This window comes from Aethalodelphis obliquidens, unplaced genomic scaffold, assembly GCF_003676395.1.
Source record: "Aethalodelphis obliquidens isolate GAN/ISIS:26980383/991018 unplaced genomic scaffold, ASM367639v1 scaffold89, whole genome shotgun sequence".
Classification (NCBI taxonomy): Eukaryota; Metazoa; Chordata; class Mammalia; order Artiodactyla; family Delphinidae; genus Aethalodelphis; species Aethalodelphis obliquidens.
In genome coordinates this window covers 3268685-3292414 of record NW_020838033.1, presented here as the reverse complement: position 1 = coordinate 3292414, position 23730 = coordinate 3268685, and the positions used below count along the sequence as shown (strand labels likewise).

The 23730-nt window shown below is 51.0% G+C and overlaps 1 protein-coding gene across 4 annotated transcripts in view; it reads right to left on the bottom strand.

Annotated features, from left to right (window-relative positions):
• Positions 1–10964: 10964 nt before the first annotated feature.
• Positions 10965–23730, bottom strand: part of SOCS7 (suppressor of cytokine signaling 7) — a 34161-nt gene continuing 21395 nt past the window's right edge. For all 4 annotated transcript variants that reach the window (XM_027094731.1, XM_027094730.1, XM_027094733.1 and 1 more), the window contains 3 exons: positions 21521–21656; positions 20951–21104; positions 10965–16727 (listed from right to left, as the gene is read on the bottom strand). In XM_027094731.1, coding sequence (XP_026950532.1) covers positions 20981–21104; positions 21521–21656 — 260 coding nt within the window. In that variant the 3' untranslated portion in view covers positions 10965–16727; positions 20951–20980. The remainder of the gene's footprint in view (positions 16728–20950; positions 21105–21520; positions 21657–23730) is intronic.

Genomic DNA, 23730 nt, shown 5'->3' with positions numbered 1-23730 from the left:
GCTCCCCTTTAAGGAAACCCTACATGCCAAAATCCACACATACCAAACAGACACATCAGGGCGGTCCTTGCACTATAAAAGGATTCTTTGCTTTACAAGAGGGTTGGGCACAAGGGAAACTTAAAATAGGAGCTTCCCCTGGTGTGGTGAAAGAAGCTCTGATTTCAGAAGCACCCCATACACACCATGCTTCCGGCATATCCAGAAAGCTGGCGACACCCGCGGGGCTGGCAGGGCTGCAGCTGCCTTAAGGCACTGACATCAGCGCGAGCACCTCCAAGGTTGTGCTGATCATCAGAGTCCCCTTGTGGGTTGTGGGGTGTCTCACAGTCCAGGGGACAAGCTGGCTGCTGTGCTTCGCAGCAGAGGTGTCTTAGGACACCTAGAAAGGACTGGAAAGCCACGGCTCAGCACAGCTGGCAGGGATTTCACAGCAGCCCAGAGAGGACAGATGTCCAAGGGCTCCCAGTGGCCCTTTGATGAGGCCACGGCAAGAGCCCCATGTCCTTACTCTCCTCCGTGGTCTGTCCTCCCTTCCACGATGCCAGGGCACAGGAGAGCCAGGCTCTGCCTCTGGGAAAGGGGAAGCACCTGACCCCCAGAAGAAGTATGAAAGGCTGATGGAGGAGCAACTCAGGCCATGCTGCAGGCCCAGTGAGATGCGTTCAGAGTCCGCTAGGCAGAAAGTAATGGTGTCCCCTAGCCCTGCCCCTCCTTTTTTTAAAAAATGGAGGTGAAATTCACATAACATAAATTTAACTATTTTAACGTGAGCAATTCAGTGGCTTTTAGTCCTGTCCCCCCAACCCCTGCTTTTTTGTGCTCAGAGTGGAGTTGAGTCAGTAATGACAATAGCAGAGAATGACGAATGGAGTCCCCTTCCCCCTGCCAGGCCTGGTGCTCCAGGGAGCTGCCACTGGCCATTTAAATTAACAGCCAAGATGCCCAGCAGGCCTGGAGACTAGACCAGCCCACAGCCCTCCCCAAACATCACGCCCAGCCCAGGGAAGATGCCCAGAGTGCTTCATGACTCCTCAGAGCCCCTCTTCACGCCCCAGAACTTAAGATCACCCCATCCCCTGACTCCACACCCTCTACCCCTCCCCACACCCCTCCTCACCGCCATCACAGGGAACACAAGAACCCCTCTGCCACAGAGGGGAGGGTGTCTCAGAGCCCAGGGCCCCAGGCCACCAGTTTAAGCAGAGCCTGGGAGTGTGGACACTTAAAGGCCCACCCAGGAACAGAAAACCCTTCCACTCCAGACCCCACCCCAAGACCTCTCACCGAGTCGGGATTAGGAAGGCAGCAAGGCAGCCCTCCCTTCAGCCCACATCAGGATTCTGTCCATCTTAGAACAGGGGGCTGCAAGTCAGGATAGAGGGCCCCCCCACTTACTTAAGGGGACCAGCCCCTCCTGTCCAGGATTTGCTAAGCTCTGTGGAGGGAGTGAGTGAGGGGGCCATCACCCTGACCTCCTCTGATGGATACTGGCTGGGGCTGCAGGTCTGTATCTGGGGGGCATGTGAAGAAGCTGCCCAGCCCACCCCATGTTTTCACTGCCATGAAATGGTGGTAGCAGTTGCTGCACCTGCTGTAATTGGGAATGGAGGGGGACGCTGGCTGGGAGAAGCCCCTTGATGTATAGGGGGGAGGGGGACGCTTGTATCTTTAGGTCCCACAGGGTGGGGGCGGCCGGGAGGGTCAGCGGTAGTTTTGCGACCACCTTCTGTCACTCCTTCATTATGCAGAGCCTGCTAGGATCCTGGATGGAGCCGGGACCTTACCGAGTGGGGAGGAGGGCTTCTAAATGCTCTCCTTCTGGAACGGGGATGGGGAGCGAAGCAGCGTGTGAGCCCTCGGTGAGCGCCTCCCTATTTGTCAGTGGTGGGGGAGTACTCGTGTGTGTGTGTGTGTGTGTGTGTGTGTGTGTGTGTGTCCGCGCGCGCGCGCGCGCGCGCTCACCGGCTCTGTGTCACACCAGCCGTAACCCTTCCCCAGAGCTCCGCCCGGAGCTCCAGAGCCCCAACCCCTCCCAAGGTGGCGGGCCCCCCTCCCTCTCGGCGCACCCACCTTCCTCCAGTCCTCACGCCCCCCGCCGTTCCCTCCCCGACACGCACCCGCGCCCGCTGACCTGCTCCATGCTGCCGCCCGCTATGCAGTCCTCGCCGCGTCAGCCCGGCGGGGCGCAGGGGGCGGTGGCCCCTCCATAGCGCCCAGTCGGTGCAGCACCCGGCCACCGCCGCGCGCAAGGAGCGCCTGCTGTAGGCAGCCCAGACCCCCACCCGGCCCGCCCCGCCCCGCTCCGGCCCCGCCCTCAGACCCCGCCCCCGTCCCGCCCCTCCCGCCCCTCCCGCCCCACCCCACCCGCGGGTAGGGGCACAGCGTTCACACACACAGACACACAATGCACACACACTGCTCACACATCCAGGGGCGCATCCCTGCCAACATCCACCGTTCTGCTTGTCCTGGGGGCAGTGTTAGTCCAGAGAAGATCCCCTCCAAGGGCAGCCCCTTCGTTTCTGAGGTTATCAGAGTCGGAAGCGCCCCACCCTGCATTTTACAGGGCCACAGAGGGGCTTGCCCAAGGTCACACAGCAGCTTGGTGACAGAGTTGACCCCATGGCCCAGACCACTGTGACTGCCTGAGAGCGGGGCAGAGATACCCACAGCACCTGGGCCATAGGGAGACCCTGCCCTGGTGAGCAGGGTTCAGAGCCATGTGAGCCCATGAGAACAGGAGCTGGTGTGGAGGGCCACTCCCTGTTGCCAGGATTCAGCCTCTCTTCAAATGTGTTCTGAGGCCCTTGGGTGGGTGTGGGGAGCAGGAATGGAGATTCCTGCCGCCCACCGTGTACCATGCCCCAGGCATGTGCCAAGCAGGAGGAGGAACTGAACTGTTTGTCCACTGCCAGAGAAGGGTCATCTGAAGCTCCAGATGCCAGCTGGGGACCTGACTTGTGGGCAGTGGAGCCACCAACTCTGGTGAAAGCCAAGGAGGTGGCAGAAAGACTGCCTCCCCCACTGAGACCCCTCTCCCCCATCAGGGGTGGCTCCTGACGGCCCACTGCCCCTCTATCCTGCCCATGTCAGGGCAGGGCCACACCGAGGGGGCTATCACATGAGCAGGCATGTGAGAGGAGGGCATGCTGCCCAGGGCAGGAGTATGGAGTCCCGGAGTGGACAGGGGTGGGAATTAACCTGCCCTGAGGCGGGCAGTGGGGTTGGGGCATCGGTGCGCAGGCGCTGGCTGCCCAACACCTCTGGGCCAGTGCCCAGGCGGCACGAAGGGGATTTCACACTTCTCACTGAGCCCTGGCCTCTTTGTTAGGCACCAGAGGGTGAGGGAGCAGGGGGCTGGAAGCTGAGATGGGGAGGGTTAAGCTCCTCAGTGGGCCCAGACAAAGGGGGCTTTATAGGCTGGGTGTAGGGGGCATGCTAGGGGGAGGAATTCAGGAATGCAGGCTGGGGAGGCCCTGAGCCCCCCGGGCAGCGCCGTTTGGGGCTGAGGTTGGACTCCCCCAGCCCTCCCATGCTTTGGCCCTGCAGAGTATTTGCTGCTTTGCTCCTGGGACTGCAGCCAGGAGTCCCGGCGGCCCTTCATCCCCAGCCGCCCCTCCTCTCAGGGATCTGGGGGGCACTACCCACGCACTTCCAGTCTTCCCTGCCCAGCTGGCTGCAGCCTCTCCTGGCTTCCCTGCCATGCCCTCTCAGCGGCCTCGTAGTCCTGTCTGCTACCAGAGTGAGTGCCCTGCTGGCTGCCAGGGGAAGGGAGGGACAGACTTGGGTAAGGTCACAAGGCTATGGGGTCAATGGGGCCCTTTGTCCCTTCAGACAGAGTCTGTCCTGGGCTAAAGAGATAGGAGACAGAGAAGAGTGCTAGCCAGCAAGCACATGACCCCAACCGTGACCTGGCCTCTCCCAGGCCGTGGTGGAGCTGGACCTTGGGCTGTGGAAGGCAGGCCCGATTCTTCCCAGTTGGTTTCCCTCTGGCTCTCTTTCAGGGCTGAAGCAGCCACTGAAAGTGAAAACAAGGAGGAGGAGATGGCCCGGCAGCAGCCACCCATGCTGGCCTCTGAAACAGCTGTTGCTTGGCCAGGCCTAAGGTCTGGGCTTGGGCTTTGCAAGGTTGAGAACTGTCTGTCCCCAAAGATGCTGATCTGGCCCTGAAGAGTAAACTCCTACTAGCCAAAGTCATGGTGGCTAGATTGCTAGACCCTGAAGCTCTTTTATCAAAGCACCCTGAGCACTACAGGAAGCTTCACAAGCAGAGAATCCCAGTGAACGGAAGTGATGGTACTGCCCACCGTCTCTGCCCCAGCCTGCAGGGTCCACATGTGCAACCAGCCCAGGCCTCCCTCTTCCCTGGCAGGCCGGATCTCCGACAAGCTCCTACTCTGATTCCTGTATCTACTGTGCATGGGTCAGAACCTTCGACAACAGCAGTATCTCAGAGGAGCAGCAGTAGGGGTGGGGCAGGGCCCAGCTCAGGTTGTTGGACAGGTGTCTTATTTCATCTCCTTCATAAGATTCAAAAGAGGAAAGTCTTATCTCTTGATGAGCGTCTTGGGCAAAAGTCCCCTTTTAGGGGATAAAGAAAACGTCCAAGTCTGGTCAGCATTGTACTTTCCATCTCGTTGAGAAGTTTCAAGTAACGGTGGAGGGAGGCAGACCGAGATCAAAGCCCGCGGTCTGCTGTTTATGGTCTTGGGCAGGTATTCTCACCTCTCTGAGCTCTAGCTTCCTCACTGGTAAACCAGGAATGATAATAGCACCACCTCACAAGGTTGATGAAAGATTAAATGAGATGCGAGTATAAAATGCTTGGTCCAATGAAGTCCCCATAAATGATAAATAAAAGTTAAGTGGGCTTCCCTGGTGGCGCAGTGGTTAAGAATCTGCCTGCCACTGGAGGGGACATGGGTTCGAGCCCTAGTCTGGGAAGATCCCACACGCCGCGGAGCAACTAGGCCCGTGAGCCACAACTACTGAGCCTGCGCGTCTGGAGCCTGTGCTCCGCAATGGGAGAGGCCGCGACAGTGAGAGGCCCGCGCACCGTGATGAAGAGTGGCCCCCGCTCGCTGCAACTGGAGAGAGCCCTCGCACAGAAACGAAGACCCAACACAGCCAAAAATAAATTAATTTTTTTTTAAAGAAAGGTCCACATCAAAAAAATCTCTAAAAAAAAAAAAGTTAAGTACCTTCTACAAAGAGCTGAATGAGTTCATCTTATACTGATTATTATTAGCTTTAGTTCAGCAGGTGAAAATTTCCGACCTTGTGCCCAATCTGGGAGGCCAGACCCTGGCTACAGCCAGGTGTTCCTTTTGAGGGTGGCACGGCCTTTAGCTGGGTGGGGGAACAGGAAAGAAGGGCAGTTTCCAGCCCAGTGCTGATCCCGCCCCCCCACCCCCACCCAGCCTCCTTCTCTTTGCCTGTGTAGCCTCCGGGCCTCCCTGGGGAGCCGGAGGAATGGAAAGGGAGCTGAGAGCCACCAGGTAAGGAAGACAGCTCCCCAGGTGCCGGTGCCGTGGGCCTGAGAGGAGAGGAAGGCGGAGGAGTATCCAGGAGGGAGTAAAAGGAATTGAGAGGGAAGCGGGGCGGTGGGCAGCGGGCCTCACTCCTCCACCTGCTGCTCTGCAAACAAAGCCAAGAATGATGCAATCCTGGCCTGGTGCAGCTGAGGCTGCAAAGCCCTGAGAGGGGAAAGTGGGCATTGGGGGTGGGGAGGGCAGGGGCAGCAGGGCAGACGCAAGGGGCCTGTGGATGCCGGACCCTGGAGTCCCAGCCCAACATGTGATTTCTTCCTATGGCTCCTGGCCACCTCCTGAAGCCCCTCACCCTGGGTCAGACCCCTCCCCAAAGAGTCACAGCTGCCTTCGAAGCAGGAGGCAGACATGATGCAACTAGGACATCATTCCACAAGGGGCGGGAGATGATGAGAGACCCAGACATCAAGTTGACTCTGAAGTCCCCGTTGGGCCCTTCACCAGCAGGCCTGGGGCTGCAGGCCTCTGTGTTCCCTTCCTCTCATCCTGGAGACAAAAGGCAAAATCCTCCAGAGAAAGTGGGATGGGAAGGCTCAGGAGAACCTCACCAAGGGCTTGCACAAAGTAGTATATATTTATAGAATTAAATAAAAACCCAAGGCAGACACTGCTCCAGGTCTGGGCCCCCAGTGCCAGGAGACCCCGGCATCCCCCGGGGGCAAGTGTACCATTAGCAGCCATCAGGCCAGCAGAGGTGGGGGTGGGGCAGGAAGGTGCCCCCCCACCACCACCCAGTGCATCTGCCTCAGTTCCCCACTCTGCCTGGGAGCCAAGAGAACAAAGGCTTCCCCCTCCTCCACCTGGAGAAAGGGGGCTCGTCCCACATGCCAGGGCCATGCGGAGGATGTGTCATGGGCCAGGGTCCCCAAGGGGACAGGGCATTAAATGGGGGCAGCAGAAGAGGACTGCAGATACTGTGTTCAGGAATATTGTAGCCCGGCCTCGCCCCACCGCCGCCCAGAGCCGAGGGGACAGCTGGCTGGTGGCCTAGCCCAGAGGAGCCACTAGGTGGCAGGAAAAGCCCAACTCAGCCAGCCCCACCTGCTTCCACCACCGGCCCCAGAGCCCTACCCGCCCGCAACCTCCCCTTCTCCTCCCTCCTCCCTCCAGCCCATCCCTCACTGCGCCTCCCGTGATGGGGCCCCTGAAGTCTTTTCTTTCTTCCTTCCGCCTTTGGGAAGGGAAAAAGCTCTCAGTCCTCCTCAAAATGTGTTAATAATGATGATAATAATTAGTGCCCGTGGCTGTTTATTGAGTGCTGAAGAGGTTCCAGGCATCTTACATGCATTATCTCACCTGCTCACACATGAGGTAAGTTTAAAAAAACTCCGTTTTTTCAAGAGGAGACAGCGAAAGCATAAATAGATTGCTATCAAACCCAGTGTCCTCGCTTGGGAGTGTTATCAAGTGGGTGTAGGCGTGGGGAGGACGGGAAGGACCCATCAGATGCATCTGAGTTTTGTCCACCATCCTTACCACCCCCTCTCCCCTCCCCCACTCCTTGAGGGTCTAGGAGGGTGTCTTAGTCTTGGGGCGAGTGTGAGGTTTGAAAAGGCTACCCAAGTGATTCAGGCTCACAAAAAACCCCACCCTGACTGAGAGCCACTGCACCCTACCCTGCTGCCTCACCTCCAGGCTCCACAAGGCATTCTGGGTTCTCCCCTTGCCAGCCTCGCTTCCCCTGTGAATTTCTATTCCAGTATGGCTGCCCCCCATTCAGGCCCAAAGGTGATTCCAGCCCAGAGGACCTTTCTCCACTGCCAGTTCCTCTTCTGGCCTGGCTGTCTTTGACCTCCTGCATGGTTTTCAGCAAACATTCATGGGGGGTATTTCTCCGTGTGCTGGCACACCACTAGGTTGAGGGGGTGGAAGACAAGCCGAAAACAAACAAGACACAGAACCCACTCGCCAAGTGCAACAAGAGTTTCACATGTCTAAAGCTGGGCCTATAGTCAGTCCACATATGGTGTCCCACTCAAAGCCCCATATCCAGAAGAAAAGGATAACTATCTCTATAGCTGTTATCTTCACAGTATCAGGGCATTGGAAAAGGTGGCAGCTGTGGGGAAGGGGCACCAGTAGATGACACCCAATGCACACTGAAACCTTTCTTCTTTGTTTTTTGGCCGCGCTGTGGAGCATGCGGAATCTTCATTCCCCGACCAGGGATCAAACCCGGGCCTCCTGCATTGGAAGCATGGAGTCTTAACCACTGGACCGCCAGGGAAGACCCGCAATGAAACTTCTTGAAATCTTCTTTAACTCTGCCAAATCTCTTACCTAAGATAGCTGTTGCCAGACTCTCCCGTCCCATTCCAAATCTTCCAAACTCCCCCCAAGCTCAGCTGTTACCTTCTCAGACTTATTTTTCTTTCCCAGGATAAACCTAGCTAGCCTCTCCTATTCTCCTGCCTATCCCATCACCCCTCATGATTTGCAGAAAAAAGGCCCAGAAACAAAGCCATGTTTCTCAGAAGGGGGAAGGGGGAAAGCCAGGGATGAGATGAGAAGGCCATGTGAAGAAGGGCACCTGAGCTGAGCTCTTGAAATGCAGGGTTTCTGTTAGGTGTGAATTCAGCAGGGGAGCAGTGGGTAGTTCAGTGCAACCTCTGGTCACTGGACAAAGCCTGCTGACTCTACCTCGGTGGCGTCTTCCAACTAAAGGGGCAGCATCTTCTCTGTCATTCTCTCTGACACCACTGGCACCAGAAGGAAGCGGTCCACATGCCCCCTCGGGAATATCTTGAGTTACAGCTATGTCACTTAGTTCATGCTCTTATTCCAGCCACGAAAAGTCCAATCCCTTAAGAAGATTCTGAAGAATCCTGACATTTAGTGGCTAAAAAAACCCACCCATACCTCCAACCGAGTTGTCCTGTGCAGAAGGTGAAGATCCAGGTTCGAGTCTGGCTGACTAGGAAAACAAGGCAGCACTCTCGGGTGGGGGCTGACCTCATCTTTCCTCCACCACCACCACCTTGGCACATCCACTCAACTGTGCCAGCCCTGGGGGCAGGGAGAGAGCTGAATAGGACACAGTTTCTGTCCCTCACAGACCAGAGGTTACAGTCGAGTAACCGGCAGACACGTGAACAGCTATTTTAACAGGGGAAGGAGCATCTGTCTGGCTGAGAGTGGCTGGTGAAAATTCCAGAGGTGACCCTGGAGGAAAATCTTGAAGGATGAGCAGTTCTGCAGGTGAAGAAGGTAGGAAGTTAGGGTCCTCCAGGCAGATGGGACAGTATGAGGGAAGGTGGAGTGGCGGGAGAAGGGATGCCATCATCTGGGGACTTCGAGTCAGGCTTTGTGACCAGCGTGCATCCTGTGTGGCAGGGGAAGGAGAAATGGCCTTGAACGTCAAGTTGAGGAGTTAAGGTTTTCTTCTCTAGGTTAAAAGTCATCAATGATTTTAAACTAAGGAAGTGACTTGAGCACATCTTTATTTTGGAAGGACTATTAGAAGGACTGGAGAGGGGAAAGAGGAAGCAGGATGGCCAGTTGGGAAGTTGCTGAAATTGTCCAGGTGAACAAGGAGAGTGCCTAAACTAGGGCATGGCAATGGAGGAGGGATGCGTGATGAGTCGCAGCTTACATGGGGATCCGTGCACAGGATAAAATTGCAGTCAAAATTCCTCTTGAGCATCTCTTGGGAAGGGGCTCCATTAGACATCAACGATAACCCAGTTAGTGCTTCTTCAGAACTGGGGTCAACTCTCGTGCCTTTGGCTGAGCACCAGAGGAACATGGTTGGTTTTCAGAATCCACACGGCACAAACAGGTGCTAGAATCCTTATGCAAAAGATGCTTGTGGGCTTCCCTGGTGGCGCAGTGGTTGAGAGTCCGCCTGCCGATGCAGGGGACGCGGGTTCGTGCTCCGGTCCGGGAAGATCCCACGTGCCGCAGAGCAGCTGGGCCCGTGAGCCATGGCTGCTGAGCCTGCGCGTCCGGAGCCTGTGCTCCGCAATGGGAGAGGCCACGGCAGTGAGAGGCCCGCGTACCACAAAAAAAAAAAGAAAAAAAAGATGCTTGCACTCTAAGAGACTGGAAGGGAACCAAGACAGAAAATTCACTTTTCCCATCTCACCCTCAATCGGGAGACACAGATGAAATGGAGGAGGGAATCTCCTGCACAGTTATGATGCCACGTGCTTATAATTGAATTCAAGTTAGATACATGCATGATAAGACACCACTGAGAGGTGAGATGGAATGAAAAGTGGCAGCTGAAAGTAGACATAGGAGAGGAAGGAGGTAGTTTCAGGTTTTGGGGGTGAAGAGTGTGGGAGGGGACCTTTTTACTTATTTTGGGCTCCCTGTTTCCAAAAGAATGCCTTTACTTCTGTGCGCTTTTTCATGCAAGCCAGAGGGGACTAGTACCTCTTTCCTAACAAACCTAACACATCATCACTAATGTGAATGATGCTGATTTGAAATGATGAAAACCTATGTCTCTACTTTCAAGAAATGCCTACCACTAACACTCACTCTTGACTGTTGGTGTCGGCAAGGATTCTTTATGATCAACAAGCTGTGTCCAAACAGGGGACATCAGAGCATTTGAATTGCTGATTCCGAGTTAAGCATTTTCCTTTATGTTCTTCACACTTCATGGCTTGGAGCATTTTTTCTTCCAAAAGGGAAGAGAACTTTAATCAGGGGTTCATGCCTTCACCGAATGGCTATCAGAATTGATAAGACACTGTTTCATCCTCACGTGGACCTGTGACTTGGGAATGAGCTGAATAGGGCAAGTGGGGATCCCGAGACTCCCTCCTGGGGCACTTCTAATCAGTCCTAAGAAAATGCAACTGCTGAGAACTAGGGTTTCATCTCATTCAGCATGCTTTCTACTCTGAGGATGCAGAAAATTCTCCAAAATGTGTCCAGGTGGTACTTTGGCCCTCTAAGTGGGGAACGTGGAGAGGGACTGGGTGGAAAGTGAAGAGGGAAGATTCGGGCAGCTCCAAGTACACACAATCAGAGAAACATTTCTGGTCCTTTCCTCTCCAAAGAGGACAGCTCAGGAGGGAATGGGCTAGAAAGGCAGGAGGGACACAGGTCAAACTTATGAAAAACCTTGACTGCCAGCCTAGGTATATACTAGGAATGACTACTATGGTAAAATAGGAACTCTCCCAAAGCAGAGCAAAAAGGCTCCAGAAAGCTCTCTGGAATGCTCCTGCATTTCCTGGGGAAGGAGAAAGCAGCTCTGAGCAATGGCCACCAGCCTCAGGAATTTTTCAACATCTCTAATTCTGACAAGACCAGTTCTGGATATGCTCTGCTTAGCTGACATCACAGGGATTCTCCAGTTGCCAGGGGTGGGTCATCTGACCCTAAGTGGGTGGTGATGGTGCGAGGAGTCATACGAGATGAGAGAGGGAATGAAAAACAATAACCCAAATAACATGAAAGAATTTCTAAACATTTTTATTTCAAATCTCTTTTCACCCCTTCCGCAAAAAGACATTGGTCAGTACAGCAATCATAAAAAGGAGATACAAACACAAGAGTCAAATGTCTCCCGCACTGACACTTACAAAAAACCGGGAATTATACATGGGGTTTCCAAACAGGACCTGCAGCAGCTACTAATGTCCCTTTACAAGAGTCAAACATGCCTATGAATACAGTATATACAGACACCCCAATCTGGAACTAATCTACAGGGACATCCCAACACCCTCCCATCTATCCCCAGAAAAATACCAAAACACACCCAAAGTGCATTTGTTTTGTTTATATCAAAACATCTTTCCCTTTCCCCAACCCACCCTCAGACCCTCCCACCCCATTTAAGATTGGCCTGCAAGTCTATTTTAACCATTTAGTAATTTTTTATAGTTTATGAAAATAAATTATACAGCAACTATTTTAATAAATTAAGCACAAAAAGGTAGAGGAAAGGAGAAAAACTAAATGGGAAGACAAAAGCCAGGCCACGCTTTGGCTGGGAGGAGGGTGGCGCGGCTGAAGAGGACAGAAGTGGTTGCAGGGGCGATGTGGTCCCCCTTCTGGCGAAGAACTGGCAACCACCCCGAGCCCAGAACGACACCCCTCTTCACTGAGTTTCTTAAAAACCACCGAAAACTGTACAGCAGTGGCTGTGGCACGGGCAGCACCAGTTTGGGCCTTCCAACAAGCAGCCTGCCCACGGAGCGGTGCCTGGATTATGCTTCTTGGAAAAGGTTCTGGGCCTAACAGAGGGGCAGGTCCCTGTTCAAGCGAGCACCAGAGATGGAGTAGCCAGACCAGCCTTCCTGCTCCGCCTGAGCTGGGTAGGGGGCTTAGGGCGAAGCTCGGAGCGGGGCTGTGCGGGTTTTTGATCTCCTGGGTTCTGATCAAGAGTGTCCTAAGTTCACCTTACACTCCATCTCCAGGAGCAACTAGATCGCAGTCCAGCTGCGAGCAGACATTCAGGTCTTCCGCTGCCATGACTGGCTGCCTTTTGCCTGCCCCTCTCAGCATTTTGGAAGAGGGAGTGGGAGGGGGAGGGAGCAATTCCAGGTACCCTCTAAGGAGATGAAATGGGCGTGAAGGCATGTCACAGACTCAGCATGCAAGACTGGCTTCCTGGGAGGTGGATGCAAGTGGAAAGGAATGAGGGAAGGGGCAGAGAGGACAGGATGGGAAACAGGAAGAAACTGGGGGCACCTACCAGGAAGGTCAAGAAGCATGAAAAGGACAAAGACAATATGGAATCTGTATGTAAAGAAAGGTCTTTCCCTGGCAGATTAGAGAAATCAATGATTTAAATACAATTCCTTACTCTATTTTTATATCTGCAGCATCTGAGTCCCCAGTGCCTCTGTCTCTATGCTCCAACCCCCATCTCACACCTCCCAAGGCTTCGCTATCTTTTCAAGGCCTCCTGTCGTTTTTGTGCTGAGCATGAAGACTCCAATGTCAAAAGAGGATAGATCACGGGGACTGGCAGACTTGACTTTGCTTTCTTGAGCTTTGTGGCCCAATAATCCTATAGCTATCATGGGGGGAAGGGGTCACGATTTTCTTTCTTTCTTTTTTTTTTTTTTTCTTTTTTAATAAAAAAGGTTTTACTCCCCAGGAGCAAATAAATCATTTTGAACTACTGATAAACACTGCTGCAGTGAAAAGAAAGATGGCTACATGTATGCAATAGCACAAATTCAGTGTAAGAACAGCTGTGTTAACAATTAGAGATAAAAATCATTTATCCATTTCCCCCTTTCCCATGAACCAAACCAAGAGGATTCCCATAGGGAAAATGTCTAACTCAAAAGCTCCTCCCTTAGGGACAGGGGGCACGTCATTCTCTTAAAAGTGGACAACATATGGCAGGTCTCCCCCCAGTGGAGATGCTCTCAACACCCCCACTGGTGGCAAAACTTCTGCAAATGAAAACACACACACACACACACACACACACACACAATGACTTTCAGACCTCCTTCCAGCAGCCACAGAGCTATATATGCCAATGCCTAGGCCTCCAACTTCAGGGCTCAAAGCCAAGGGAGAGGCAGGAGGTCAGGGGGGAATCTAACCTAGAGGACAAGTTTCTCCTAACCCCATTTCCTGCCAGGGCCAAGGGCTTCAAGCAGGCTGTGCTCTTCCAGTCTTCCAGGGCCCGGGGTGAGGGCTGAAAAGGCTGGCACCCAGGGCATCCGGCTTTACTCCAGTCTCTCACCCCAGATCTGAGAACACTAACCACCCTGTCACTTGCCAGCGCTTCCTGGATGTGCACTGTAGCGGGGGTTGCCGCTATCTCCACATCTCTCCCAGCCTTAATAAGGGGACTGTGTAATCAGCTCCCGTGACAGGTAGGAAAGGAGGAGGAGAAACCATGGCAGCAAGCTCCCCACCACACCTCCCCCCTCAGGAACCTGGGTGCTGCCGCCCAGGGCTGGCCTTCCAGGGTGTCACACTCACTGCACCCAGGCACAGGCAGGCAACCAGGCCAAGGTCATCGCCAACTGTCCCAAACTCCTAGTTTGTCACCCATTTATCTAGTCCCCGCAGCAGAGCCCCCACCGCCTTGCGCCCTGCAACCGCAGCACACGAATTTCAAGTAATAGCAAGTTGTAGCAGTAGCTGTCACTAACTCACAGTGGTTCACGCCTGTCCTGAGGAAGGTTACAGTAGACCAGTCATAAACAAGCGAGGGTTACACAGGCAGGGCCTGAGGGTATTGACATCACCCATCCACAACTTAGAAACCAATGACGGGTCCCTAGAAGTGAGAACCTTTTCCAGTTTGTGACTTGAAAATACTATGACCAAAAAGCAGAGTTCCCTCTGCAGACTGCATTTCAATTAGCACTACACAGAATCGGCAGGGGGGCAGGGGCCGCAGGCAGGAGAGGTGAAGGGGAGCTGCTGATGAAGGCCAGCTGCCCCTGTCCCTCCCTGTTTACTCTGACCAGGCTGGTGCCCTTCCTCCTCACCTCCTGATGAAGCCTGTTTCCTCCTGCACAACTCTGTCTTATAGCCCTCTCTACTAAGGAAGGACCAGGCTACGGCCTGGGCCGTGACTAATGCACAGACAGATCACGGACACAGTAAACACTACCCTTCCCGGGAGCAGAAAGGATGGTGGTGAGGGTGGGTCACGCCTCCTCAGCTGGTTTGGTTTTGTACCTGAGAGTATGGATTCTCCACTGGAAACCCCTGGTACCACAAGGGGTCCAGGGGCTCTGCCTTCCTCACCCAGGCTGTGCTGAGAGCAGTGAGGTCCTTGGCCACAGGCAAGAACCTGGCTGACTTCTGGCTTTGGGCTCCACCTCGCCATCATAACCCCTCAGCATTCAGACCTGCCTGATGACTAGGAAGTTTCGGTCTAGACCACAGCACAGAAAAAGGATTCTTTGATGCCACTGCTCTACCTTGGGACTGTGCACTGTTCCGTACACACCCTGCAGATTTCTGCTTCTGTGCTCCTGTTCTTGTGTTTCTCATCTCACTGCCCTGCCCTCACCTAAAAACCAAAGTCTCACAGCACCAGAGCTCTCCTAGACCATCTGATCTACACTGATCTTACCCACTCTGAATTTCTTTAAAGACAGCCCTTGATTCTCTCTGCCATGCTGAGTCATTCTCCAAATGCTTCACGTGTGGCAGCCACCTAAAAGCTCCCTTAGGCCAGAGAATATGTCTCCTGCCTCCTGTGTTTTCCACAGTAGCTAGCCCAGAATCAGGCAAATGAACACTAAAAAGTAGTTAAAAAAAAAAAAAAGAGAGACCCCACGTAGCCGCACAACAGCCACTCGAGGATCTCAGTGGATTCCAGACAGCAGGCTTTACAGCTGGGTGGCACTGTCTGCAAGATGGCAAGTTAATTTGTACCTTCAAGAGGCAAGACCCGTAGGTTAAGCCAATTCCCGGGATCACAACCTTAACTGGTTGGTGATACTACCACGGCAGCCAGAGAGAGAAGAGGTACTACACGACAAATCAAAGGTGGGTGGGCCGTGTTTATGCTACAAAGCTCATTTTGTGGGCCACCTCTTCACAGCCAGGTAACAATGCAAGTTTCCTCCCTATTCAGCTATAAGGAGGAAGAATGGTCATTCCATGCAGGACGTAAGGCAGAAGGCCAGTGCTCCCAGATGAGGCAGTCCTATAAATTACAAGACACTGGGGCCTCACCCCAAATGATCAGGAAACCACAAACCTGACAATATTATTTATCTCATGCGATGAGGCAGATATAAGCACAGGGGAACCAAAAGAGGAAGTCTGTTGAAATACTTACTGCAAAAGAGTAATAAAGATCAAACAGCTCAATTTTCACATCTTAATAGCAAACCTCTCCTCAGAGTAACTCTACAGAGAAGCAAACTCACAATGTTATATGATTTGACAATGGCCAAGTTCAGAAAAGCACTGGAGTTTTTCTCCCTCTTCCTCCACTTCCATCTGGAAAACAGGCAACTCTCAAATCAGTATCTGACAGACTTCCCAGTGGAAGGAGGGCAAACAGGATCTAACTCAGGAAAACGTTTGGGTCGCCAGAAAGAACTCAGGAAAATAAAGAAGCCCTTGCTACCTCCTGCTCCAACAAACCTAAGAACATGAGCTGTAATGCTCTCCTCCCTCCTCATTGATCTCAGATGGGCCATTAAGGCTGAGACACTAGGGAGCTTTCTCTAGGAAGAGCACAATAGCTTCGTTTCTCACCTTCCTCCACATTCCCTCTCACTAGCTGACAGACATGTGGAGGTAAGGAACACTGACTAAGTCATGGGTATGGTTTGCCATTAAGAATCTGGAAGCACGCTCCATTAACTTCAGCAGCCGGGATTGGAGCTCTGAACTGTTCCGGTGATGAGAAAAACTATTGCCTCGACAGCCGGCGGAAGCAATAGGAATGATGCTACCATGACCAGAGTGAAAGGTACAGTTATCTCGAGGGAATGGGTTGAGGGCAGAGGAAGAACAGGGCGAACTTGAGGTCACAGAACTTAGGAATTCAGTAAAACAAAACGAACACAGCTGCTATGAGAGGTGATTCTGAAATCAGGTTCCTAAACCTTAAAAGCAAAGTATGCGAGGAGTCACTGCTTCCCCCGGCAGAGTTATGTGCCAGTTCTGTCCAGTCATCATCTATTCGAGACTAACCACCCTCCTCTCTTCCCTGCTCCTGCTGAAGCTACCCATACGCCTACAGAGAAGCAGATTCTCGGCCCTCAGAAACTCCCGACTTGATTTGCACTTCTGACTCCTTCTTTTCCCTTCCTCAAGGTCAATGGTGGAGACTCGAATTCTGCCTTTGGCGCCACCTGAATGACCCTCACTGGCAACCCCCTCTCCTCCCCTCCTCTCCTTTGGATCTGCTCACCCTTGGCACCACTTCCAATCCAATGCACACAGACCCCAGCTGCCTTTAGGGTGAGTTTTCCATACTGAGAAATGCAAATATCCAGAACAAAACTTCTGAAAAAGGAACAGTGTTGAGACTTCTTCCAGTTTTCCAAGGAGTTCATCCAGCTCCAGTAGCACAGGGCTGGATGTGACAAGGTGGAGCCCCACTCAGAGAGTCTGGTCGTGGGCTTCATCCAAGCCCCAGGGCAGCGAGGGGAACCGAAGTCTTTGCACAGAGGATCCCAACCCTTCTTACTCCTCTTGTTTCCTTCACTCCCGTTTTCATGGTAGCTTCATTTGGTTCTTCGAAACTGGAGCTTGGCAACCAAATGCCTAGGTAAAAAAGGGGAATAATTAGAGTGGCTCAATAGAGTGGAACCAAAATGGAGTGAAAGAACAGCCTCTGGAGGTGGAGAAGCACAGCTCAAAGGGAGGATGGGGCCTGGAGAGCCAAGTGCTTCCACAAACACTGCAGCCGGCTGGGGATGCAGCAGTGGCCTTTGTCACAGGGACCTGAGCAGCCTACAACCTGGTCGCCGAAAAAAGGTCCTAAAATGACTAATAAAGATGTCCTACACACTGCCTCCCTTCTCTCTTTCCCATTCCCCTTCATTTTCCACACACTTTCCCTAAGGCCCATCTGCTCTAGGCACTGAATAAAGAACTGAGTCCCTGGAGTAACCCCTGGTGAGCCAAGCTAGAAATAGCTGTAGGCCCTGTGGCTTCTGGCTGTTGAAGAGGGCTGACATATAATCACAAAGGCCAGTGCAGCTTCTACCTTCTGATTTAAGAAGGGCACTGTTCCAGCTGTTACCCTGTGCCCTAACTCCAAGTACCCTGGCAAAAAATTCTCCAGGTAAGAGCACACACAGACCAAGTGGCCCACTTGGAACTCTGAAATTAAAACCAGCCTGACCAACAAGAAATCATAACAGCCGAATTTCACACCTGAAAGTCCTTTCCCTTGGGAAGTGTTACTTCCCTTTTTCAAAGGGTCCTAGGAGCAAGTACAGCATGATGCTTATTCTTTGCTACAAGCAACAATCCCAGTGTCACAACAAAAAGAGGCCCCGGGAGTTCAGTGTAATCCTTTGCCAATACGTGACTGCCCCCCACACTCGTGGCAAATGGTTAGCCCCAGCCTATACCTGATCATATCAGGGCCTTTGTACTTATAGGATCCCCTGCCTAGAATGCCTGCTTCCAAGATCCTCTCATGGTTAACTCTTTGATATTCAAATCTCAGCTGAAATGTCACGTCCTCACAGGAGCCTTCCCTGATCATTCAAACTTGAGTTGTATGCTACCATTAACCACTAAACTTCACCCAGTTTTATTTTCTTCATAACATGTACAGTCAACTGAAATTAACCTATTCACTTACTTACATGTGGCTGTCTGTCTCTCCCTACAAGAACTGCAGCTCTGTGAGAACAGGGCCTTTGACTATCTTGCTCAGCACCCTCTTCCCAGTTCACACTGGCTACTTTATAGATGTCTGCTGAATGACTAAACAAGTGATGGGGAACTCACTAACTCCTGTGGAAAACCATTCCATATTTGCACCTGTTAAAAAGCTTCTTCTAAAGTCGGAATGAAATCTGTTTAAAACTTGTACTGTGGTCCTTCTCCTGCCCCCTGGAACCACACAGAATAAGTTTAATCACTCTTCCTTAGGAAAATCCATCAAATCCTTCTTTTGGTCACCAAGCCCCTCGTACCCTAAAACTTCTCTGGTCCATGATAATCATTTATTCCCCACACGATGAAGTGTGGAGCCCCCCACCATCCTGAATCTTTCTCTGAATGTGCCTGTGCTCGTGGGGGCCCCTCCTAAGGCACAGCACCCATAGAAATGGTGCTCTAACTGAAGGGTCCCAATTACTCCTCGACAGCGCAGTTGCGTAGGTGGGCCCCCCTAGTTCCCCACCCTAATCAATGCAAAGCCACCAAGCAGAGAAACCCTCCTAGACATTAGAGCACTAAGATGTTTTAGGAGACACTTCCAAGGGCATACAGCTCGCGGATACAGTCACACCTCGTTTAACTTGTTTTGCTTCACTGCACTTCACAGATACTGCATTTTTACAAATTGAAGGTTTGTGGCAATCCCACATCATCAGATGATGGTTAGCATTTTTTAGCAATATTTTAAAATTCAGTTATGTAGATTTTTTTAGACATAATGCTAGTGCACACTTAACAGACTACAGTATAGTATAGATAAAACTTTTATATGCTCTGGGAAACCAAAAAAATCATGTGACTTGCTTTATTGCGATATTTGCTCTCTTGCAGTGGTCTGGAAATGAACCCAAGGTATCTCCAAGGTATGCCTGTAACTGAAGACATGACAAAGAAACTGTACATCCAGCCCAGGATCCTTTAAGTTAAAACTCCCGCAGCCGCCTGGAGATACCATTTCTTGATCTTCTTCATTCCTTCTCTCCTTGCTAAACCTGGCTCACATGCTCTCCCCCGCAGTAGCACAGGATCAGGGACCACCAGAGCCAAGAGGAGACACACAGCTGGGTTCACCTGAGCCACAAAAAAACCCATAGGACAAAAACACCAGTTGTCATTTTCTCCCATTAAGAAGAGAGCTGAGAGGGTGGGGAGAATTAAAGCCCACTTTTCACTCTAAGGCTGTCACTCCTGTGGGTTATTCCCCTTAGTTTGTTTTGTATGGGGGATGGGAATGGGAACAGAGGAGGTTAGAAGAGAAGCAGAAGAATTCAGTGCTTAAAAAGGACACTCAGGGGTTTCCCTGGTGGCACAGTGGTGAAGAATCTGCCTGCCAATGCAGGGGACACGGGTTCAAGCGCTGGTCTGGGAAGATCCCACATGACGCGGAGCAACTAAGCCCATGTACCACAACTACTGAGCCTGTGCTCTAGAGTCCATGAGCCACAACTACTGAGCCTGCATGCTGCAGCTAATAAAGCCCGCGTGCCTAGAGCCCGTGCTCCGCAACAAGAGAAACCACAACAATGAGAAGGCCGCGCACCGCAAAGAAGAGCAGCCCCCGCTCGCCGCAACTAGAGAAAGCCTGCACACAACAGCAAAGACCCAACGCAGCCAAAAATAAATAAAATTTTTTTTTTTTAAAAAAAGGACAGGGCTTCCCTGGTGGCGCAGTGGTTGAGAGTCCGCCTGCCGATGCAGGGGACACGGGTTCGTGCCCCGGTCCGGGAAGATCCCACATGCTGCGGAGCGGCTGGGCCTGTGAGCCATGGCCGCTGAGCCTGTGCGTCCAGAGCCTGTGCTCCACAACGGGAGAGGCCACAACAGTGAGAGGCCCACGTACCGCAACAAAAAAAAAAAAAAAAACAGCAGGTACATTCGGGACTTCCCTGGTGGTCCAGTGGTTAAGAATTTACCTTCCAATGCAGGGGACACGGGTTCAATCCCTGGTCGGGGAACTAAGATCCCACATGCTGCGGGGAAACTAAGCCTGTGCACTACAGCTAGAGAGCCGGCGTGCTGCAATTAGAGAGAAGCCCATGCACCACAACTAGAGAGAAGCCCGAGTGCCGCAACGAAAGATCTCGCTTGCCACAACTAAGACCTAACACAGCCAAATTAATTAATTATTATTATTTTTTTTAAAAAAAGGACACTCCCAGTAAAAGGGGTTGGGGGTGGTCTCCGCATCCCAGCAGTAGATCACTAGAATGTGAGATCTTGCACATAACCCACACTACCAAAATCACCATTCTCTAGCAATTTTATTCCCTACTCCCCTCTACCTTTCAATGTTCACATTAGTGCAATTTAAGAAGACTTTTTTTTTTTGGCCGAGCCCTGAGGCATGTGGGATCTTAGTTCCCTGACCAGAGATAGAACCCACGCCCTTGGCACTGAAAGCGTGGAGTCCTAACCACTGGACCGCCAGGGAATTCCCAAGAAGACTAATTAAAATTCACATGTGCAAACCAGTATTCCAAGATATTTTATGGGAAAATAAATGAATACTCAGTGTAGCAATGGGAGAAGAGCCTCTTAGATAAATGAATTCCTTAGTTAATTCATTTATTCTTTTCAACAATTTACTTTTCAGTGGCCTAGATGGAATTCTAAATAGAAGAGCAAGCTGTTTTTTCCTCATCCCCATATTCCAAGCCGTGGGACAGAGTGGAACTCTCAGTGAAGTGCATGCCTATTACAATTAAGGGCATTTTGCGTTCCCTTTGATGAAGTTTTCTTCCCCTTTGCTTTCCTGCTTTATATGTCATTTGTGCGATATCAGGGCGATCAGCCAAAGTAGGAGAGAAGGCTGCACACTTAGCTGCACTTGTGTGTTTTCTTTATACATATTCAGTGATTAACTCGCTTGTTGCTTGGCAAATACTCTTTAAGCCTCTTGTGTCTATCTGCTCTTCTCCCAATTGGGGTATGTGCCTCCCTGGGACTCCATGATCAAATGTGGCGACTCTCTGGACAGATGCCTGGATCAGGGTATACGCATGGGGTGAGAGGAAGAGGGACGAAGCCCAGTGCATGATAACCGCTCAGGCGGAGACTAGGTTGGACAGTGAGGCAGAGTGGAGGCATACCCTTGGTGGTGACCAGCAGGGGGCCCCTCGCTACGTGGAGGGTTCCAACACCTCTTGCTTCTGTTTGGAAATGAGCTGCGCTTCCTTTAGAGACAGGTATACCTCTTCCTGAGGATCATAGTAGTAGAACTTTCGGATATAAGAGATCAGAGGCCTACGAATAACACAAGAGGGATACACACAAATGTTATACATAGCTTATAAAAGAAATACCACCTTTATTCAACCCTCCCTTCTTTTCAATCCCTGTATGGTTGAGACAACACCAAAGACTCTTTGTTGCCCTGACAAAATTCCCACTTTCTCACTTATTATAGTTCTGTCTCCCTCCCTCTTACCACCTCCACTCTACCCTTCACAGAGTCTGCAGAAGGGAAGCCAACACACACACACACCTGCCTCCTTCCTGGCTGTAATGTGACATTTCTAAGTTAGGTGCTAAGACATAGGAGAAGTGAAAGGACAACGCCTGTGAGTTGCCAGGCTCTGCCTGTACACTCAGCTTGCAGGCCTCACGAACACTGCAACTAACCCTCCATTCCTGCCCCACCTCTAAAGACCCCATTGTACTTAGGCAGTGGGAGATCCGGGATGTGATCTATCCGGACGAGCTGTCGGATTCGGAATCGGCAAAGGTGCTGGAGGGATTTGACATTGCTGAATCGGGACACTGGATAGAGCAGCTGGACTGGAGTTGGTGGCAGTCCTTCAAGAACGAAAACCAAGAGAAATATTCAGATGACACTATACAGCTAACTATAATTTTCCTTATGAAGAGAATCCAGGGAAGGGAAATGGGGCTTCTTTACAGTTCATCTATGTGTTCTGTACAAAAGCTCCCCTCCACAAAGGACTGCTGATTTCCATACCACCACTACCATACTTCATACTCAAGGGAATCTATGCTCCCCTGTGGCAGGCCTCCCCAGCCTCACTCTTAACAGCTAAGAGTCTTGCTCTTCAGAACAGCTCAATGAAAAAATGCCGAGCTACAGACTTTGCTCGGAGCCAAGTGGCCAATCCCAGGCCCAAGGCTCTCAGTGCAGGGCAAGAATCAAAGGTATCCCTATTGGGAATGGGAGACACTTGTTTAGTATCTAGAGTACCCTGAAGGTGAGGACTCAGAAAGGCTGTTCAGAGGGGTCCCCACCAAATTCCACCTGAGAGGCTGGTAAGCAGAAGGCAACAGCTAGGATCAAATTTTATAAGCCTGTCACTCCTGCCATTTACTTCAAGCCGAGACAGTCAGGTTTAGCTACCTCTTACTCCCCACCAACCCTCCACCCCCACCAACCACCCTCCTTGCTTCTGAAATTTTAGGTTGGGTACAGGAACAGAAAAAAAGAGGATGATGCTTTTAAAAGAAAAGCAACTACAGTAGCTTGGGCAAGCTGGAATTGGTACTACTGTGCACACAAGTGCCTGCTGACTAATGCCAGCCACGGCTGATGGGAGCCCCACACTCTTATGTTTCATCGCAATATCAGCAGACTCTGTGCTGGGAAATTCCAACCCCCTCAGGGGTCAACACCACAGAATGGAGACACCCAGAATGGCAGGGACACTGAAACAGATTCAGGGGAACAAAGAATACCCTGGTTTCAATAAACAAAGGGGCTATGGAAAGTAAACAAGAAAAGTGCTCTCAGACAGAATCTGAGTTGCAAAACCTTTGAAAGAATTCTTTTCTCAGCCATTGCCATATCAAAAGAAATTCTGTAGACAACTTGTTGGGAAATAAAATATCTAGTATTTTTGGAGTTTAATTTCAACCAGTTTTTAAATTTTGTTTGAACGCATGAGAAGAAAAAATTAAAGCTTGTAGATTGCCTCCCAAAGCCCTTTCATGGTCGTTAACAACTGACTTTCTAAAAAAAATTGAAATACATGTTATGCTAAACAAGTAAGCTTATCTTAAAATCATTTAACTCATTCAGTCTTCAAAGCCGTATTCAGACAGATAGCACTATTACCCCCATTTTACAATGAAGAAACTGAGGCCTATTGAGCTGAGAGAATGTGCTCACAGCTCAGAACCAACAAAGCTGGCCTTCCTTGAACACCTGCTCTGTCTGAGGAAGAGTTTAGCCCAGGGAACCTCAAAGGAGGGTCCTCCAGGAGTCTCCTCAGAGTGCCTGCCCCTGTGACTGTCTGACAGGGGGGCTGTCCAGATAGTCACAGCTCCTTGATTCAGGACCAGTCTCTCTTGACTTCTCACCTCCATCCCTTCAAATCTAAGGCTTATATTTTGAAGCACTGTAGCCCTCCTCCACCCACACACACCATTAAAAACAAAAATTCACACATGGATTTTTCTCTTGAATATATTTAAACTCAAGTGGTTTTAAAATGATTGGGGTTCAAATTCCTCTTTGAATTTTACCCTTTCTGTCATGTTTTAAAAATAGTCTTTAGTAAATTAAACTATGACAAACAGAAAGCTTCCTGGGGGGTTGGTTGTAATATTGCTAAACTCAACATGACGTTTCAGAGATAAAAGTAATTTATGCACCTAATTATTTATTCCCAAAGAAGGACTATAGGACTTGTGCTTAAAGAGGTCAGGATAATAAGTAGCATACAATTATCTGACTGTTTGCCTACTTGAATTTTAATGACCATATATACTTGCCTATTTAATTGTGTTACTTTTAGCCTTAAGTTCACAAATAGCAATTTGAAACCTGTTAATTCTCTGATATTCCCTGGTTTTGCCCGCAAACACAGAAAATGATTGAAGCTCTCACATCCAGAGCTTGTTAACAGATGAGGTCAGAAAT